At 54.4% G+C, this 16,622-nt stretch overlaps 2 protein-coding genes across 4 annotated transcripts in view; one reads left to right on the top strand and one right to left on the bottom strand.

Moving 5' to 3' along the window:
• The window catches only part of NDUFA10 (NADH:ubiquinone oxidoreductase subunit A10), a 30,948-nt gene extending 28,888 nt beyond the window's left edge, over window positions 1-2,060 (top strand). Inside the window, exons 9-10 of the mRNA XM_063311326.1 lie at window positions 1,002-1,110; window positions 1,682-2,060. Coding sequence (XP_063167396.1) covers window positions 1,002-1,110; window positions 1,682-1,750 — 178 coding nt within the window. The 3' untranslated portion in view covers window positions 1,751-2,060. The remainder of the gene's footprint in view (window positions 1-1,001; window positions 1,111-1,681) is intronic.
• A 1,769-nt stretch (window positions 2,061-3,829) lies between these two features.
• Window positions 3,830-15,773, bottom strand: DMTN (dematin actin binding protein). Of its 3 annotated transcripts, XM_063311323.1 has the most exons (15): window positions 15,627-15,770; window positions 13,224-13,295; window positions 9,534-9,668; window positions 9,158-9,202; window positions 8,756-8,864; window positions 8,111-8,167; window positions 7,866-8,021; window positions 7,643-7,749; window positions 7,452-7,557; window positions 6,235-6,296; window positions 5,448-5,496; window positions 5,331-5,338; window positions 5,042-5,104; window positions 4,845-4,925; window positions 3,830-4,710 (listed from the first exon to the last, which is right to left on the bottom strand). In XM_063311323.1, exons 1-15 carry the CDS (start codon window positions 15,642-15,644, stop codon window positions 4,597-4,599), a joined length of 1,182 nt encoding a protein of 393 aa, XP_063167393.1. In that variant the 5' UTR covers window positions 15,645-15,770; the 3' UTR covers window positions 3,830-4,596. The 3 variants fall into 3 exon arrangements, with proteins under 3 accessions (XP_063167393.1, XP_063167391.1, XP_063167392.1); XM_063311321.1 differs by having other exon boundaries at window positions 4,580-4,710; window positions 5,042-5,338; window positions 15,627-15,773; XM_063311322.1 differs by lacking the exons at window positions 13,224-13,295; window positions 15,627-15,770 and adding an exon at window positions 11,865-11,961 and having other exon boundaries at window positions 4,580-4,710; window positions 5,042-5,338.
• Window positions 15,774-16,622: the final 849 nt, after the last annotated feature.

Here is a 16,622-nt window from a genome sequence, read left to right as displayed (position 1 = left end):
ATTGTAAATAAAGGAAGGTTTTCTGCTTGTGTGCCACTCCCTGAAGACTTGCATGGCTCCCTTTGTGGAAAGTGCTGCATGTGATAATCAGACAGCCCTGCAGGTGGCACGTCCCCTCTTGATGCCTGCTTGACGTGTGCCTGCGTGGGGCTGCTTGGAAAGTGAGGCTGGGAACAGACCTGGTCTGCCTGTTCCAAGCCTCCTTCCCCGGGGATGGGGGGCAGGCTGGGTCACTGCAGATTGCAGCATGGTAGAGATGCTGTGAGGCCTGTGTGGAGGAAGGGAGCAGGCCTGCTCCCATGCTTGCTTTTGAGAGCATGAGAGTTTCCGTATGGGCTCACACCAGCAAAAGTTGATCCTGTGCTGCTTCAAGTTACATCCGGCAAAGGCCAGCCCTAATTTGTTCCCAGCAGCTAGTCCTCAAGAATTAATCTGCTTATCATAGAATCATAGGGTTGGAAGGGACCTTGGGGGGCTTCTAGTCCAACCCCCTTATACCTGCAGGCCTCATTTTATCATCAGAAATAATTGCCCAGTTAGTTGGTTTAACTAGTGCTATTATTTCTTTCTGCCCCTGCGGTAAACATTAATTCTCTAGGAGCGGAAACGGGGCAAGCACCCTTGGGAAGGTGGGGAAATTGGTGGTTCCTTAGGAGCTGCTTGGGCAAGCTATACACCTGCAAAATCGCCCAGGCTGAACGTGACTGTCCAGATAGGCCCCCTCCTGTCTGGCGAGATGGCGGAAGAGTTGCGGATACTTGGTCCCATCCCTTTTGTTACCTCAGAGGAAGTAATCACTTTCCGTAACCGCCAGCCCAAAGCCGGACTTCACATACCTCACTATGCCATAGTGGAGTGAAGAAGTTTGCAGTTCATACTGGTTGAGTTCACGTTTTTGGCTTTGCCTGTTGTGTGAACCCAGCCACAATATGTCTGTTTCTCAAAGTTGCTTCTTGGTTTCTTTGGATCAATCACTGTAACCAGCTTTCTTTTCCTTTCAGTGTTAATGACAAATTAAAAATTATGAGTCCTATAGCTGTTCCTGACTACATTCCTGAAGTCACAATAGGAGGCCTTGATGCTGATAAAATCTTCCATAGTTATAGGGAGGTAAGAGGACATTCTCCTGGAGAAAATCTGTGCGGTCATTAAGCATGAACACTGAGTTGACAGTGGTCCTCAGTCAAGAGGCCATTCAGTGACTGGAGTGCTCAGGGCTGTTTGTGAAGGAAGGTGGTCTGTGGAGAGGCCAGGCAGTGGTGGGGCCCTGGTGGCAGATGAGGCTGAAGGAGAGCACTCAGCACTTTTTCTGCAGCAGCTCATTTTTCTTGTGATAAATATGCTGCCAGTATCTGTCAGTCTTAGCTTCGAATGAGGTAGTGTATGTTGCCCAACTCTTTCAACTACTCCTGTTTGAAGGTCACTGATTCATTTTTTTATTGGACCTTAGATTTGTAGCTTGAGAGAGGAAATAGAACAATTTCAAACCAACTTTGATAGAGGGCCAGATCGCCTCACCCTACAAAGTCCTGGAAATAGCAGCTTAGAGGAATGCAGAGAATTCCCTGCTGAGTGCCAGTTCCCAGATCAAGTTTCCAGGATAGACCCATTCAGAGAATCATAGTAGAAGGAAATGTTTATCTAATGCTGATAGATCTTCCCTGCTTTCTTTTCACTGTAGCTTCCTGGACGTAAGTATGCATCTGGTTACAATGCTGATGTGGGAGACAAGTGGATCTGGCTAAAATAGCCCATTTCCTTTTGAAGAATCAAGCTGGCCACAGAAGGATGATGAAGCTCCTGTTAATCAGCCAGCTGTAAATAGGCAACATTTACAACATTTACATCTTTAGCAAAGGTGACGGGCTTCAGCTGGGAGAATGAACCAGTCAAGAAGAGGAAAGTGCCTTCACCTTCACTCAAGATTATTCTCAGCTGAATCCCCTTAAGAAGGCAGTAAAGGAAGGAACCACTGTGGCAAGCTTGCTGAATAAAATGGGATCTAATCAAAACTGGGGCGTGCTATATTCCTGGCTGAAAAAATAAAGTCCCTCAGTGTAGTTTTTGTCATTGCATTTTGTTTTGGCACCCCAGGGCCCCTGTGCTTCGTTTTAGTCAGAAGCTCCTGCAGACACAGCCTTTCTTCCCCAAGGTGGCCTGCCTGCTGGTCCAGAGCAGCATGTTCCTCCCCAGGAAATAGCAAACACCTTAGCTCTGCTCGGCTGGCAGAAGGCCACCTCTGCTCAACGTGGAGCACCTGAGCAGAGGACCCATCATCGGGGTAGGATTCCATTCACAGTGAACAAATCTCAGCCACAGCCAGATTAGCTGGGAGGCTTTAGAATTCTGTCACCCAAATAAATTGAACCACACAGCAACCCAAATTCCAAGGAGACAACAGCCAAGAACAAGGCATTTTGAATAAAGCTGCTTCACATTTAATTAAAAAGGAGGAAATTGTCACAGGTTCCAACTTCAGCAAAAGTAGGTTGGTGGGACTGAACTACTGTTAGAAGTCTGTATTTAACATTCACATAAGTAGCGGTGGGAAGAGAGTAGAAGCCAGTGACCTCTAATTACACCCTACATTTGCACAAAGTGGAGCGGCTGAGGAGGGAACAGTGTGGCAGCCAGAGACTGTCTGGAGGAAAGGGCACTGAGCTGAGGTTCAGGTTCTTGTGGCAAAGCCTTCGAAGGCAGTTCCCACCAATCTGTGCTGGTGCCACAGCTTTGTTCTCAGGCAGTCCAGGCAGCTGGATTTCAGGGGGACATTTACCCCACCTCTTGATCTGCCATTTCAGGGGAGATGCCTCATCCCCCTGGGCATCGATGGCTCCAGCTCTGGAATGCAGGCAAGGCTGCAGCTTCCTTCATGCCCATGCCAGAGTGCTGGGTTCCTCAAAGAGCTGATCACTTCAGACTCAGTCCTCCCTTCTGCTGAACGTGATATCCTTTTTGGGTAGCTTGCCAAGAGCATGAGGTCTGGAGCCCTCCTTCCCCACCTGTAGCACCCCATAGATCTGACTAGTTTGGCTACTGTTTGCAAGTGGTACCTTGGGCAGGTCTTTCTTCTTACCCACCTCAAGGCCTGCAGAGAGGAATGTGATTTCAGCCTTGTGCCCAGCAACTTAGCTGAAATGAAGAGGCACCTCCTGACCCTTCAAATCCCCCAACCGTTGCCCCCCCAGCCAACAACAGCTGATTGAGCCAATCAGCTGCTGCTGTCCGCAAGACCCTGTGCCAACAAGTTCTTTTGCTCCTCAGCAGCCGCCGTGGCCATGGCCATGTCTGTGGTGGTTGCTTGATGATGGAATGGGGCGGCAGCTTCAAGAGTCACCCGAACCCTAACCCTGCTTTAACCCAGCACACTCTTGGCTCAGCTGCATGTGAAAGTTCATCTGCAGACCAGCTACTCATGAGGCAGGCTCAGCCTCAGTGCCAAGGAAGCTCTCTGAGGCAATTGCGGCAGCAGCCAGTTATAGGAAGAGAGAGGGTTAGGGTTAGGGTTAGGAAACTTCTACAGAAAGCCTTTTACCCTTCTCCCTTCTACAGCAAGCAAGATGAAAGATGGTAGTTGGGGCGGTTTTTAACTCCTTGCCTTTTGCACCAGCTGAGGAGCAGCCCCCTTTTTCCTTATCTGCCAGCTCCACAGAGCCTCTCTGGCTGGTGCTCAAGCAGGTTTTTTAGCCTTAGAGGATCTTGGGGCTAAGTTACACCAATTCTTCCTCTGGAATGATTTAAACTGTCACAGAAACAATCACACTGCAGGGCAGTCTTAAAGAGTTGTGTTTCTGGGGAAGGAGATGCAGAAACAGCAGATCCTGGGTAAGAAGAAAGAGTGCCTTGGGGGCCCAGCCACACGCACCTCCCCGTTTGTAGAGGAGCAATCACCCACCCTCCTGGGGTGGCTTGGGCAGGACTGGCAGAAGCGATCTGCAGCCAGGACAAAGGCCCACACAGGCAGGCTGCACTGTGGCCCCACTGCAAGCTTAAAGTCCTATGGCTCACCAGACTGTGACAGGAGGAGGCAAGCAATACAGGCCTGGGAAATGGAGAGTCCCAACTGCGAGGAGAGGAAAGAAGAAATGGAAAGGAGGCAGCCGGGGAGCATGAAGGGCTCTTTAAAGGTGCTCTGTTTTGGGGTGCCTGCTCCACAAAGCTTGCTGAGGGACAGCAAAGCCATTTGGTCAAGGGCACAGGAACAACCAAGGCACTGAGATTGAGACGGCATCACTCCTGTTGACTGGCAGCTGAGGAGATGCCTCTCAGGTGCCAGGGAGGCAGGGTCGGGGTGCTCTGGTCCCAGGGCCAGGCTCTCTGGAGGCACCTTCTTGGGACCTTTGCCAAGGCAGCTGCTCCCTCTGCCCACCCAGCTGCTCCATGTTCTGGCTCATTCTGGGGGGGGGGGGGGGGGAGGGGGTTGGTTCCTCCTGCTACTGGCTGCTCCTGTTCCCCTGCCTGACTGGGGCCCACCGGCACCCTCCCAGCTGGGACAGGGGAGCAGTATTCCTTGGTGCCCACTCAAGAGACACCCTAAAGCCTCTGCAATGCACGACACACGTGGAGCTCACGCTGAGCAGGGGGCTGGCGAGGGGCTCAGAAGAGAAAGGTTTTCTTTTTCAGCTCGTTCCGCTTCCACAGGGCCAGCTTGGAAAACTCCTCCAGAGGCATTTCAAAGACCCGCTGGAAATCCTCGGGCGACAGGTGCCGCTGGGAGGGGGAAGAAGGAGGACCCTGCTTTGACAGTGCACCGGCTCCCGCCCGGTCCCCAGTCAGCGCGGCCTGCCGAGCAACGTCCGTCCCCGCCCGCCGGCACTAGAGCGGCAGGAGGGGACGCTCCGTACCTCAAGCCGCGTTCGGTCCACTCCTGGAGGCAGTTTGGCTCTCCCTCGGTTGGTCACCATCAGCACCTCGTACGGGTAAACCTCGGGTGGGAAAGGGACAAACGGCCAGCGGGTCATCAGGCCCCCGGCCTGGCCTGCGACGGAAAGCCTCCTGCGCCGCCTCCTGCGCCTCCCCCCGCCCCCCGGTGCGCTCTCACCTTTTGCTCCAACATGCTGGGGAGGGAGCTCCCTCGGTCCATGCGCCCTCGCTGCTGGCCGTCCTGCGGGGGAAGCACGGCACGCTTGGCCGCTAGGCGAAGGCGGGGCTTCCCGCCCGGCCCGCGGGACTTTCTCAAGGGCCTGGCGTGCCTGCCCCTGCTTTCCTCTGCCCCTCCTCGGGCCCGGGGCTGGGGCCTCTCCCAAGCTGGGGGCGCTCGGTGGAGGGCAGGCGTTGGAGGCGGGCGGCCCCTGCCCCGCTCCTCTCTCCCCGACCAAGCGCCCGCTTACCTGCAGACCTGAAAGACAGAAGCGGGGGGGCTTTGAGAGCGGGCCGTGAGGGGAGGGGGCAGAGGACGCGAAGGGCCCGCCTCTGCCCGAGCCTGCAGCGGGAGGAGCTTCCCTCACCTGGACTGCCTCTTTCGCTGCCGGCCGGGCTGAACTCGGTCGACTGCAGCTGCGGGAAGAGAGAAAGAGCGCGGGGGCAGCGTCACCAGCAGGGCGGCTCCTCCGAGGCGGACCGCGAACAAGGCCAGGCGTGGGCAGCTGGGAAGCCGCGGCTTTCCCTGGAGGGCCAGAGCCTGAAGCACCTGACCCGGGAGCCTAGGGTGGGGCAGGTACGGCAGGAAGGCTTCCCACAGATTTGCTGAATGCAAACCTGGCAGGAGGAATTGGGGCCAGGATGGATTCTGCCAGCCTGGATTGTTTGAGGCTGCCCTGGATTTGCTCCAGCCTTCCAAACAGGCAGCTGCGGAGAGGAAGGGATGGGCAATCTGAAAGGAGTGGCAGCCACTCCCGAGGACAAGCCCTGCTCCCTTTGAATGCTGAAGGCCTTCCTTCCATCCATCCATCCATCCATCCATCCCTCCCTCCTTCCCCCATCTCCTTCCTTCCTTCCATCCCTCCCTCCTTCCCCCATCTCCTTCCTTCCTTCCATCCATCCCTCCTTCCCCCATCTCCTTCCTTCCCCCCCCATTTCCTTCCTTCCTTCCTTCCTTCCTTCCTTCCATCCATCCATCCATCCATCCGTCTCTGGACAACCAAGAGCAAGAACCTGTTTGGAAGTGGAAATTCAGAACCCTAGATGCAAAGATGTCCTCCGCAACCTGCCGGCACCTCTTCCCCACTTGAGGGCTTGCATGCCAGCCTTCCAAGCCCGCAGCACTCCCCAGTGTTCCCTAGGCTGCCCCCTTACCCTGGCAAGTGTACTCCCAGAGGCAGGAAGGGATGCTGATTTCGAGCTTCCTCCATGCAAAGCTGGAAGAGAAGAAGTGTCCTCACTGCAGGGCAAGCCTCTCCAGAGAGTGAGCTGGTGGGGAGCGGGGGGAGGCAAGCAGCAGAGGGACTTTGCCCCACATCCAATAGCTGGGCACACGGAGGGCTTCAAACCATCAGAGACCAACCGCTTTACTTATCCTTGCCCATAAGGAGCAGCACAGGAAGTGGGAAAGGCCTAAACACTACTGTGGTTAATTTCCAAACTGAGGATGGCAAGAATTGTGATTAAAGGTTCCTACAAGCCCAACCACTCCAGCATTTATAGCCTCTTCTGGGACTCTGAATGAACCATGGATCTAGCTTAGATTCCTTCCATCAGGCTGTCCTGACTGGTTCCTTCAGTCGTGGCAAAGTTCAGAGACACAGCAAGGTCCAAGGATGGTCAGGGTTTAAAGGCCAATTCATGGCAGTGGGAGCAACCCCTCTCCAAAAACTGGAGTGTGCCAATGGTAGGCCATCAGTGTCAATGCCCAAAGGCAGCACCACCCCCTGGGAAGACTGCCCCTTGACCCTCTCTAGTCGAATGAAAAGGCAGTCCTTGGGCTCAGGCTGAGAGCGTAAGGCGGCTGCCTGGAAAGGAATGGCCATGCTGGGCCATATTAACAGGAAAGTATCGCTTCAGGATCGGAAGTCATTGTTCTCTAGCTGCCTTGGCCGTGCTGCATCACAGCACCTAGCTCTGGGCACTGCATTTTAGGAAGAATTTTGATAAATTGGAGCATTTCTAGAAGAGAGGAGCAAGATGAAAAGGGGCCTGAAAGGAAAACCTTTGGTGGTACTGGGCATGTTTAGCCTGGAGAAGAAGAGGACAAGAAGAAAGAAGGTGGCGTTCAGGTATGGGGTGGGCCTGTTCTGTGGAAATCCAGGACAAGCAGCAGTGGGTTCTAACCACAAGAAAGCAGGTTTCGTCTGGCAATCAGGATGAATGTCCCGGCAGTATGAGCTGTTCCAGAATGGATGGTGCATTCCCCTTTGCTAGAGCTGTTTTGAGAGCCCTCAGCTGGTGCAGGTTCCTGCTCTCTCGGGGTGGATTAGATACCCTCCAAAGTCCCTTCCAACCGTGGCCCCACATTCTAGGACTCTGGGCACACAGGCCCTCCGTGCTCCTCAGCAGTGAAGAGAGGCGACACTCACAGGTGTGGAAGGGAGTTCGATCTGGAAGCGAGCGGGTTTTCCTCCGGATGGGGAGAGACTTCTCCATCTCCTCCTTCAGAATGAGTTTGCCCAGATTGGAGGCAACCTGATGGGGGAGAGGGAGGGGGGCTGAAAGGGGCTCTAGGCTGATCCCCCTCCCCCCCCTCTGCAGTGCTTCCCACCACCCCTACCTTGCTCAGCTCTTGCTCCTGCAGCTCACGGAGAGTTTTCGTCTCTTCTGAGTCCTCATCCTCATCCTCGCCTCTCTTGGATGCCTTTTGCCTCCGCCACTCGGTCTCTGGGAATGTGCAACCAGGACTTACAGACTGCAGGGGGGGGGGGGTGTCCTGAGCTACTGGCTGCTGTTCAGAGCAGTGGATCTAAACCAGTAGCTGACTGGTGAGAACCACCTACCTACAACTGCCAGGGACGGTGGGCAGGGCCAGTAGTCAGTCTCAATCTTGGCTGGCTGGCTGGGATCTGGTGGCTGAGCAGCGGGGAACTTGGAGGATTTGATGATCAGGCCCTCCATCGGCCGTTTGCCCTCGGGAGTGGGTGCCATCGCGGCCTCTGGAAGAGGGCCAGCAGTTGTGCTCAGCTGTGAGCCTCAGTCCCAGATGATGCTCCCACCGCCACTCCCTTACAGCAGCAGCACCTACCCCTCTGCTTGTAGATGGGCGGCTTCTTGTAGATGTTCATCTCCATCGCGTTGGTCTCTGGGGAGGGGGAGAGACGGCTGAGCACCTCCACGCAAAGAAGACGCCCAGCCCCATCCTGTTCCACTTCCATGGACCAACTCCCCCCTCCCTCGATGGGGTGTTTGCAGAGAAACGGCACCTTCTTCTTTGGGACCCTGTGTCCCACTGGCCCAGCTACCACCTCGGGGACCCAGAGGCTGGAATGAAACCAGCAGCAGAGGGGTTTCCTACCCCTCCCCTCCCAGTGCCTCTCTGGTGCCTGACAGGCCACCTGCAAGCATTTGGAGCAGGAAAGTCAATGTGTTGGGGCTGGGGCTGGGGCTTGGGGGGCTTTAAGAAGCAAATGGGTGGCCACGTGCCCCTTAAATACTCCCACCCATCAAAAACGGCCCCAAACTTCAGGGAAGTGAATCACTGAGCCTCTAACACAGCTCCAGGCAAGGAAAGGCTGCTGGACACATGGAGGAGCCCTTGGAAGAGAGCCAGAATGGAGCTGCTGCTGCTGCTGCTGCTGGTGGTGCAAGAAGCACTGCAGAGGCACCACAGCCCTTGGAGCCCCTGGCAGGCGGGCGTGGGAGGGCACCGCTGGACCCGAGGAGGCAGTACCAGGATGATGGAAGTGCTGGACTCCAGAGCGACTTCTGCTGCCGGCCTGGCGTCCAGAGGCCTGTGCTGTGCTTCCTGGAGACTTGGCCTCCGCCCAATTGCGGCTGACCTGGAAGCAGAGGGCGAATTGACAGATGGACACAATTCTTCCTCTTCCTCCTCTCCCCCTCGCCCTCACCCTGCCTGCCACCTGTGGGCTCCTCAGCCATCCACCCAATGCTTCCCTTCCCCTCCTTCCTTCCTTCCTTCCTTCCTTCCTTCCTTCCTTCCGAGAGCTGCTCCTTCCTTTAAAGCTTCCTTGCCAGGTTGAGCAAGCCCATGGCCCTAGCCTCCCCCCGCCAGAGGGCCCTCCCGCGCAGCCAGCCTCTGCCTGTCCAGCCACCCCACCAGAGGAGCACTTACCTCTGGAGATGGGGGAGGGGAGAGAGACGAGGGCGAGAGCGAGGGCTGCAAGAAGAACAGCCAGGAGAGACAGGCGTTACTTGACCCAATGTCACTCCACCGAACACCTGACATGATTACAGTGGCGGGAAATTTGTTGGCAAGCATCTGCCAAGGAATGCACTGGCAGTGGGGCAGCCTGGCTTACCCCCTTCCTCAGCCAAGCAGAGGGGCATGGTCCCTGCGCTGTTCCTTGGCCCCGGCCGTTCTCCGCTCCCCCTACAGGATGAATGCCCAAGCTGGATGGGGTGGGGTGGGTGAGTGGGTGATGGCTGCAGCCCAGAAAACGGCCCTGCTTCTCCTCTGCCAGGGGGGTGGGGGAGCCCACAGGCCTCACCTCTCGGTCGAGGAGGGAGTAGGTAAAGTGGGGCTCGTAGATCATCAGGTCCGGACGCTCAATATCCAGGATCGCCTTGTCCCTGGGGATTGCTGCCAAGTCCTTGTAGCCAAGCACTTCGTCATCCATTCTGGCCTGGGAAAAGGGGAAAATGACCGGGCAGGGAGGCAGGGCTTGGGTCCCGGGTCCCGGCATTCCCTAAAGACCAGCTCCGCTTGCCATCCATGAACACAGCATGTTATGGGGCATGAGAAGCAAGATGCTTACAACGGATTCTTGTCCTCTTGACAAGGTGACACCATTGGTTCTTCCAAACCTAGGCTGGGGACCCCCTTCCAGGGGAACTGCCCACATTCTGTCGGGAGCTGTGGAGCCCAAACCAGTGCCAAAGTTTTGTACCACCTCCGTAGTGCTTGGTTCCACCCAGCCCAAATTTTGTATCTCGTTCAATTGCGTGCACATCAAGACTTTGATGTGAATAAATGGAAAAAGGCAATGAGAGTCAGTTTGATCAAGGGGTAAGGGGAAGCAGTCCTTGGGCACGAAGCCAGCAGGGCATCCTTGGGCCAATTCCTCCCTCTCCACCCCAGGGGGGAGGTGGCCAGGGCAAACTTCCTCTGAAAAATTTATTTATTTATTTATATCCCACCTTTATTATTTTTATAAATAACTCAAGGCAGCAAACATACCTAATACTCCTTCCTCCTATTTTCCCCACAACAGCAACTCTGTGAGGTGCGTTGGGCTGAGAGAGAGGGACTGGCCCAAGGAAATGCTGCCTCAGAAACTGTAGTGACCCCGGGAAAGTTTCCTTACCTCTATTTTGAGCGTGAATTAAAAGGAAAAGAAAATGCAATTGTCTAAACAACTTTTATGATGCTCTTCCTAGGGGGACATCAGTATAGAAATACATTTTTATTTATGTATTTATTTAATTGCAATCAGTTTACTTGGTGCCAGTAATAGGTTTACTTTACATAACATGTTTTATGTATTCAAATTTGTTGTTTTGTTTTTGTGGTGCTCTTTGCTAATCAGATTAATAACAGTACTTATGAATGCAATGAACTTTGGGTTCAAACCCAAGAAGATGCTTCAGAGCAGGATTAGGCCCACAAGCCACACTTCTTGGCACCTCCTTAGGGATACTGTGTCTTTTCCTGGCTACTGTTCAAGCCCAGGAAAAGACGGAAATCCTTTAGGGCGACATCAACAGGTATAGCACGTGCTTCCATACCTGCTCCAGCATGCCTTCTCATTTAATTCCTGAAGCACAGAATATCCCTACAGCATCGGCGTGGGGGCTTTGTAGATTGCTGGAATCTCAGTGCTAAGAGAACCTTAAAAGTACAAACAAACAATGATGGGGAATGGTAACAGGCACTTAGGTCTAGGTCTCTCTCAATCCAGGGCTTCCTAATTTTAGACCTTAGAACGTGAGGGTGCAAGGTTTTTCTTCAGAGAGGAGTAAATCAAATTATCATCACCACCACTGTCACTGCAAGACCATGGTTGGGAAACAAAATTCTTGCGACTAACTGCAAATTTTACATAATTGGTGGAAAAACTAGAGCAAGAAAATAAATTTCTGTTCCATGGTAGAATATTTACCACATTTGGAAAAATGGATGGAGAAATTTTAAGACATGCATACACTGGTAGAAATTTAGTGGTTGGTATGTGGTCTGTTGTAATGAATGTTTGTCAGAAGACAGAAAAAGATTGTGCCTAAGAGTGTACTTCTGCCCATTTTTTTATTTGGAAAGGAGGATTGGGTGTGTCAGGAAAGACATAAAAGTAAGCTGCTTGCAGTGCAAATGGGATAAAACATAAGAATTTGGGTTGAGAATGAATGGATGGTAAATGAATGTGGATGGAGTGCAAATGTGACCATGGCAGAAGAAGGGTATTGGGGTGGTCTGGTCACAGAGAGAATTTTTGAGCATACAAGCACAAATATGGTGAATGGATCATCAGGAAGCAGAGGACTGAGAAAATTGTACTTGGATGAAATTTAAATAACAAAGAACAACATATGAAGTGGTTTATGAATGTGGTGGAAGTACTCATAAGGTGAGAAAATGCTCTGGAAGGACAGGAAAGCCCAGAGAAGGAGAGTGGACGGTGTTGGCCTAAACCAAATTTAACTGGGTTTTCTTTGCTTTTCTGCTTTCTTCTACCTTTAATTCATTTTGCTCTCACTACTTCTTACTCTTTTTCTGCACTTCGCATGTTACTTAACCCAAAAGGGAATGTTGTGGTGAGTATGCATGTTTTTGGGGTATACTGTAACTTCAGGCTTTGTAAGAAAGTGTAAACCGGTTTAATCACCTGCTGACAGAAGCCTGCAGAAAAGACATCAGGAATTAAGATGAGATCCTTTGAATCTCACCAGAAGAAAATCCCACACTCTTCGGTCTGGGTTGTTCTAAATGAATGAAGAAAATCAGTGTCAAGTTCATGGAGTTCCCGAAGAGTCGGGGTGCTGTGTAGTTACTGAATGCAGCAGTCCTGGTACCCGCAAGGACCCGCGGACTGACACTCTGTTGATCCTGGAGGGCAGACGCGGGAGCTGTTCCTTCACCTGCCATCACTTAGTGGACAGAAGGACGGGCAAGCAGATAGATTTGCACGCGCTTAACTCTGCTCGAGAATATAAATCCGCTCTCACTATGAAAAGGGGACCTTTCCTGCTGTCCCACGTTTTGGAAGAGGGGAGGCAGAACCCCCCAATCTGAAATGTCCATTCCCCCTTAACAGTGGGGCACAATGGTGAGTCTGAGGGGAGAGCATGGCACAAAACTTTGGTTTAGGTTTTGGGGAATAGAGCAACACTGGTTTTTGGGGCCTTCCTCTGGTTTGAAATGTGCGCAAGACCCAGTTTGGTGAAACAAAGTAGTACAGAAACTTTAGCGCAGGGGCTAGGGATGCACACCAGCTTCAGCCTAGCTGAAGAGCATCCCCGGCAGAGGCGGTGGAGGAGGAGCCACAGGGCCAAAGGGGTAGCCAACACATCAGCTGGGGTGGGTGGGTGGGGCTGAAGCGACAGAGAAGAACGGGCTGCCTCAGGGAGCCTCCCTCCCTGCTGGCTTCACCCCAAGCAAGGTCATCCCCATGGAGTTCCAGGGGATGCCTGCACCCAGGAGAGGGCACCTGCTTGTGCTCAAAGGGACCCAAGCTTTGTGGAGACACCGAGTTCCCTCTCGGGGAAGCAAAGAGCATTCAGAAGGGTCGGAATGTGAGTGGAGAGTTGCTCTGATGGCCAGAGGAAACAGCGAGCCTTCTGGCAGACAGTACATGATCCAAAGTTTGGGCCGTGAAATGCTGGAGCACCCTGAGCCTCCCTGGACTCCTGTGCTCCGACCCCTGACCCAGTGCTGAGGAGCCCCACCTCAAACACAGGGGCACTGGTTTTCTTGGAATGGGGCTCACTGCTCCCCCCACCTGGCTCCCCTGCACCTCGGAAGGCTGGCCGCAGCCGAAGGTCAGCTTTGGTCCCTCAGACCCTGGTGAAAAAGATGCTATGGCGCACCCCACTGCAGGCCTTCACCAGAGCCATTTTCCTCCCCCTTCCCCTGCAGCTTCCCTCTGCTCTCATTGTTCTGTTTTTAAGCTTGCCATTGTTTGCTAAAAGTGGGCTATCACTAGGGATCCAGGGAGAAAAGAAGCAAGGCAGCTGCATGCTCTCACCATGATGCCAGAGGGAGATCCGGGGGCGCCGGAGCCCGGAGCCGAGCCAATGCTCCTTGGGGAAGTCAGCTGCTGCAAGGAGAGAGGAGGAGGAGGAGAGTTGGTCTGAAGCACAGGAAGGCTCTCCAGCCCAAGGAGGGCTCCTGGGGTTGTCTTCAAAGGGCTTTCAGAACTTCGGGGCGATCAGCTGCACTTAGTGTGAGACCACAGAACTCCCATCCTTTTTTGTGAGGGCTGGAGAACTTGTTACAGGGTGCACATTAACTCAACATACCTCCCCCCCCCATTTATTTTGCCTCAAAAATCAAATAATTGCATTGTTTTTGCCCTCAAATGTTAGCAGTGCAATCTGGGGCTGCATGCTCCTGAACTAAAAGGTTCCACTAGAGAAGGGACACCTTTCATGTGGATCAAGAAAAGAAAAAAAGGGAGACAGCAGGGGAACCTCTGCCCATGTGCTTAGGAGGCCCAGGAAGCTGATGGAAACAACAGGGCTGGCCATTCAGGCACCCTGAAATGGGTCAAGCGCCAAAAGGCCACAAAGACAAAGGGCGGAAGAAGGAGGGGCCTCGTCGCCTCGTCAGTCTGTCCATTTGGGAAGGCTGGGGGCAGGGTCAGGCCTCCTCCCATCGCTAGTGGGAAGCGCCAGTTCCCCAGCAGGAAGCTACCCATCCTGGGCACCTGGGAATGCTGCAGGGCAGGACAACTTATGCACCAGCCAGCCAACGCCATCACCAATTGTGTTGCTCCAACTGGGCATCCCCCTCTGACCTCTATGGTGTCCGTCTAACCCTGCTGGATGAAGTTGTTGTGGCCTCCTTGAGTTTTGCTGCCTCTCTGGGGAAGCCTCCATGGGTGCCCTGCAGCAGGAAAGGGGCGGGTCTCCCACTGACTCTGCCTGAGCTCCTCTAGGCTGGCTAGTCTGTCTTGCCTCCTACCCCCTTTGGACATCTCCCCGCTGAAACCGAAAAGGAGGGGAACCCCCAGGTCAAAGAGAACAGGGCCTTGCTGGCACTGCTACTTGGGCCTGGAGATGGAAGCCAGGGGCCCCGCTGCCCACTCTTGGTTGCTCTTCAAGGAGACATGGCAGAGATTGAAAATGATAGCTAACCACTGCCTTTAGACTGTGATACAGCCTTTAGAAACATGACATAGCAAGTGGGAATTCATAGGCTGAGGGCAGTTGCATGCTAGGCAGGATCTTTCCAGACTAACACGTTTCATTCAAAGGTGTGAGCTTCCATGAGCTGTGGGTGGCTGAACTGGGGTACTGTGCTACTCTCCAGTGAAGTGGTGAGCCAGGCCTAGGATGTCATGATCCAGAGATGGGATGGAACATTCCAGAGGGATCGGGAAAGAATGGGATGGGGGTGGGGAATTGTGCAACATCCTGAATGAATGCAGCCTGTGGGAAAAAGTTATGCTGTCAGTCACATGCATAGATGGTAGGAACGAGTTCAGAAGAAGGAAGGGACAGATCAGTGCAATCCAAGAATGAATCTAATTGGGGATTATTTGGTCAGTATCTGCTTAGATGAAGGTCCATCTGTTTCAAGTATGTGGTCTGTGCATACTTCATTCATGCAGAGCTCTGCATATGACAGCATTGTCCATTTGGTAGTTTATGATGAAAGACAGAGAGAATTAGTGAAGGTGATACACAATTCTGAACATGGGACAAACCACTCTTTGCCACTGTCCAAAGGGGATCTTGGGGGAGGCGGACATGGAAGAAAGGGAAGGAAGAACAAATGGCTGCCATCTTAAATGCCATGAGGTTAATCTGATCAAGCTGCAGGTGCAGAGCTTTGGGGGAGAAATGATAAAATATGGACGGTTGGCAAAAGGGGCTGGGCTACAAAGGGGAGGGCAGCCTCCTCTGCTCAACTAGGATGACCAAAGGGGCCAGGGACATCCTGATGGTGTTGGGGGGGAGCAGCCACGCGACCCCCCTTCCCCTTTCCCTGTCCACCCTCAACAGCAGGAAGGGCCCAGCACCTGCCTGTTCCCACCGCTGGGGGCTCTTTCACGCCTCTGATCCATGTGCCCTAATCGGGGTCTTTTCGGCAGGAAACCAACGAAACCGACAGCTGATTAACCTTCGCCCTTCTCTGAATGCCGCCCATCGCAACATCCCCTCTACCAACTCCTCCTGCCCCACAGCATGAGCAGGACAAACACCGGGGCCCTGTTCTGTCCGAGGCGGGGGGGGGGGGGCGGAAACCCTGCCACAGCTGGTTACTGCTAGTGCGAGTGCCGGGAGCGGGGGCGGGCAGGCATTTGTCTGCTTCCTCTGAATCCCGTGGGCATCGCTGCAGATTAATTCCGCGCAGCGAAGAGCGCGAGCCGCGTGTTCCGAATCCACGGAACAAACAAGCCCGTCCGTCCCTCCGGAGAAGTTACCTCCCCGGACGTTTCCATTCAGTCTCCACGACGGCAGCTCCGGCTCGCTTGCCAAGCCCTGAGCAGGAGAGAGGAGACGGGGGTGTTAGCGGAGGGACGCCCGGGGTAGGCAGGAAATCTCTGGGGTCAGAAAGTGGGCGGCAGCGGGGGTGGGTGAGGATGAGCTCTTCGTCCGTTCACGGGCGCCTTCGGTTTCCGGCTGGCGGATCGCAGCCTGGGAAAGCGCCCCCAGCTGGGCAGAGCCGCTGCTGAAATCCCAGAGGGAGGGCGGCGTTTTCTCACCTGCACAACGGAAGAGCAGCAACTTCACAAGGAGCCCTTATCTGGGGAGAAAAAAAACCGTTCCTGATTTAGAACCAGGAGCCTCCGGCACAGCTCGACGACGACACCTCCGGGAGCCTTGCGCACAAGCCAGGCCGGCAGGAAGGCAAGTTATGCGTCCGGGGGCCTGGGCTGGAGCCACCCCTGCGCGGGGCTCGCCCTCCACGGCCTGGGGGGCTGGGCTGACTGATGGGTGGGGACGGGAGGGGCAGGTGGAACCAGGGGTCTCCCGGTTTGTGGCAGCGGAACCGAGCTACTTCTGGTACTCCGGGAGAGGCAGTGGGAGGCTTGCACACGAACCTGCTCCCTGAGTCTGCACATCCCTCTCAGGCTCGGACTTCAGCCTCTCGGCCTGCCTCCCACCCCTTCTGCCCAGCGGAGAACTTGTGGACACCGAGGGGCAGCCCGCGGAGATTCCCTTCTTGCGGGGGTGGGGGGGAGGGAGGCGGGGGAGGTTCAGCCTGTGATGGCGGTTGGGCCACGGAGAGGAGCGCGGAGAGGGCACCTCTTTCCTCGGCCCGCTTGCAACGTTTCCCACGATCGTGGGGCAGCTCAGGGCGAGCAGAAAGCCGCACCGCCGCCGGACTGGCTAAGCGGGAGGCGCCGCTCTAGCTGGTCTGTTTGGCCATGCCCCTACAGCCCCCTCCTCAGCCCTGCCCGTGCGGCTGTCGAGCC

The sequence above is a fragment of the Candoia aspera genome, chromosome 9 (assembly GCF_035149785.1).
Source record: "Candoia aspera isolate rCanAsp1 chromosome 9, rCanAsp1.hap2, whole genome shotgun sequence".
Lineage (NCBI taxonomy): Eukaryota > Metazoa > Chordata > Lepidosauria > Squamata > Boidae > Candoia > Candoia aspera.
This window is presented reverse-complemented; position numbering and strand designations above follow the sequence as displayed.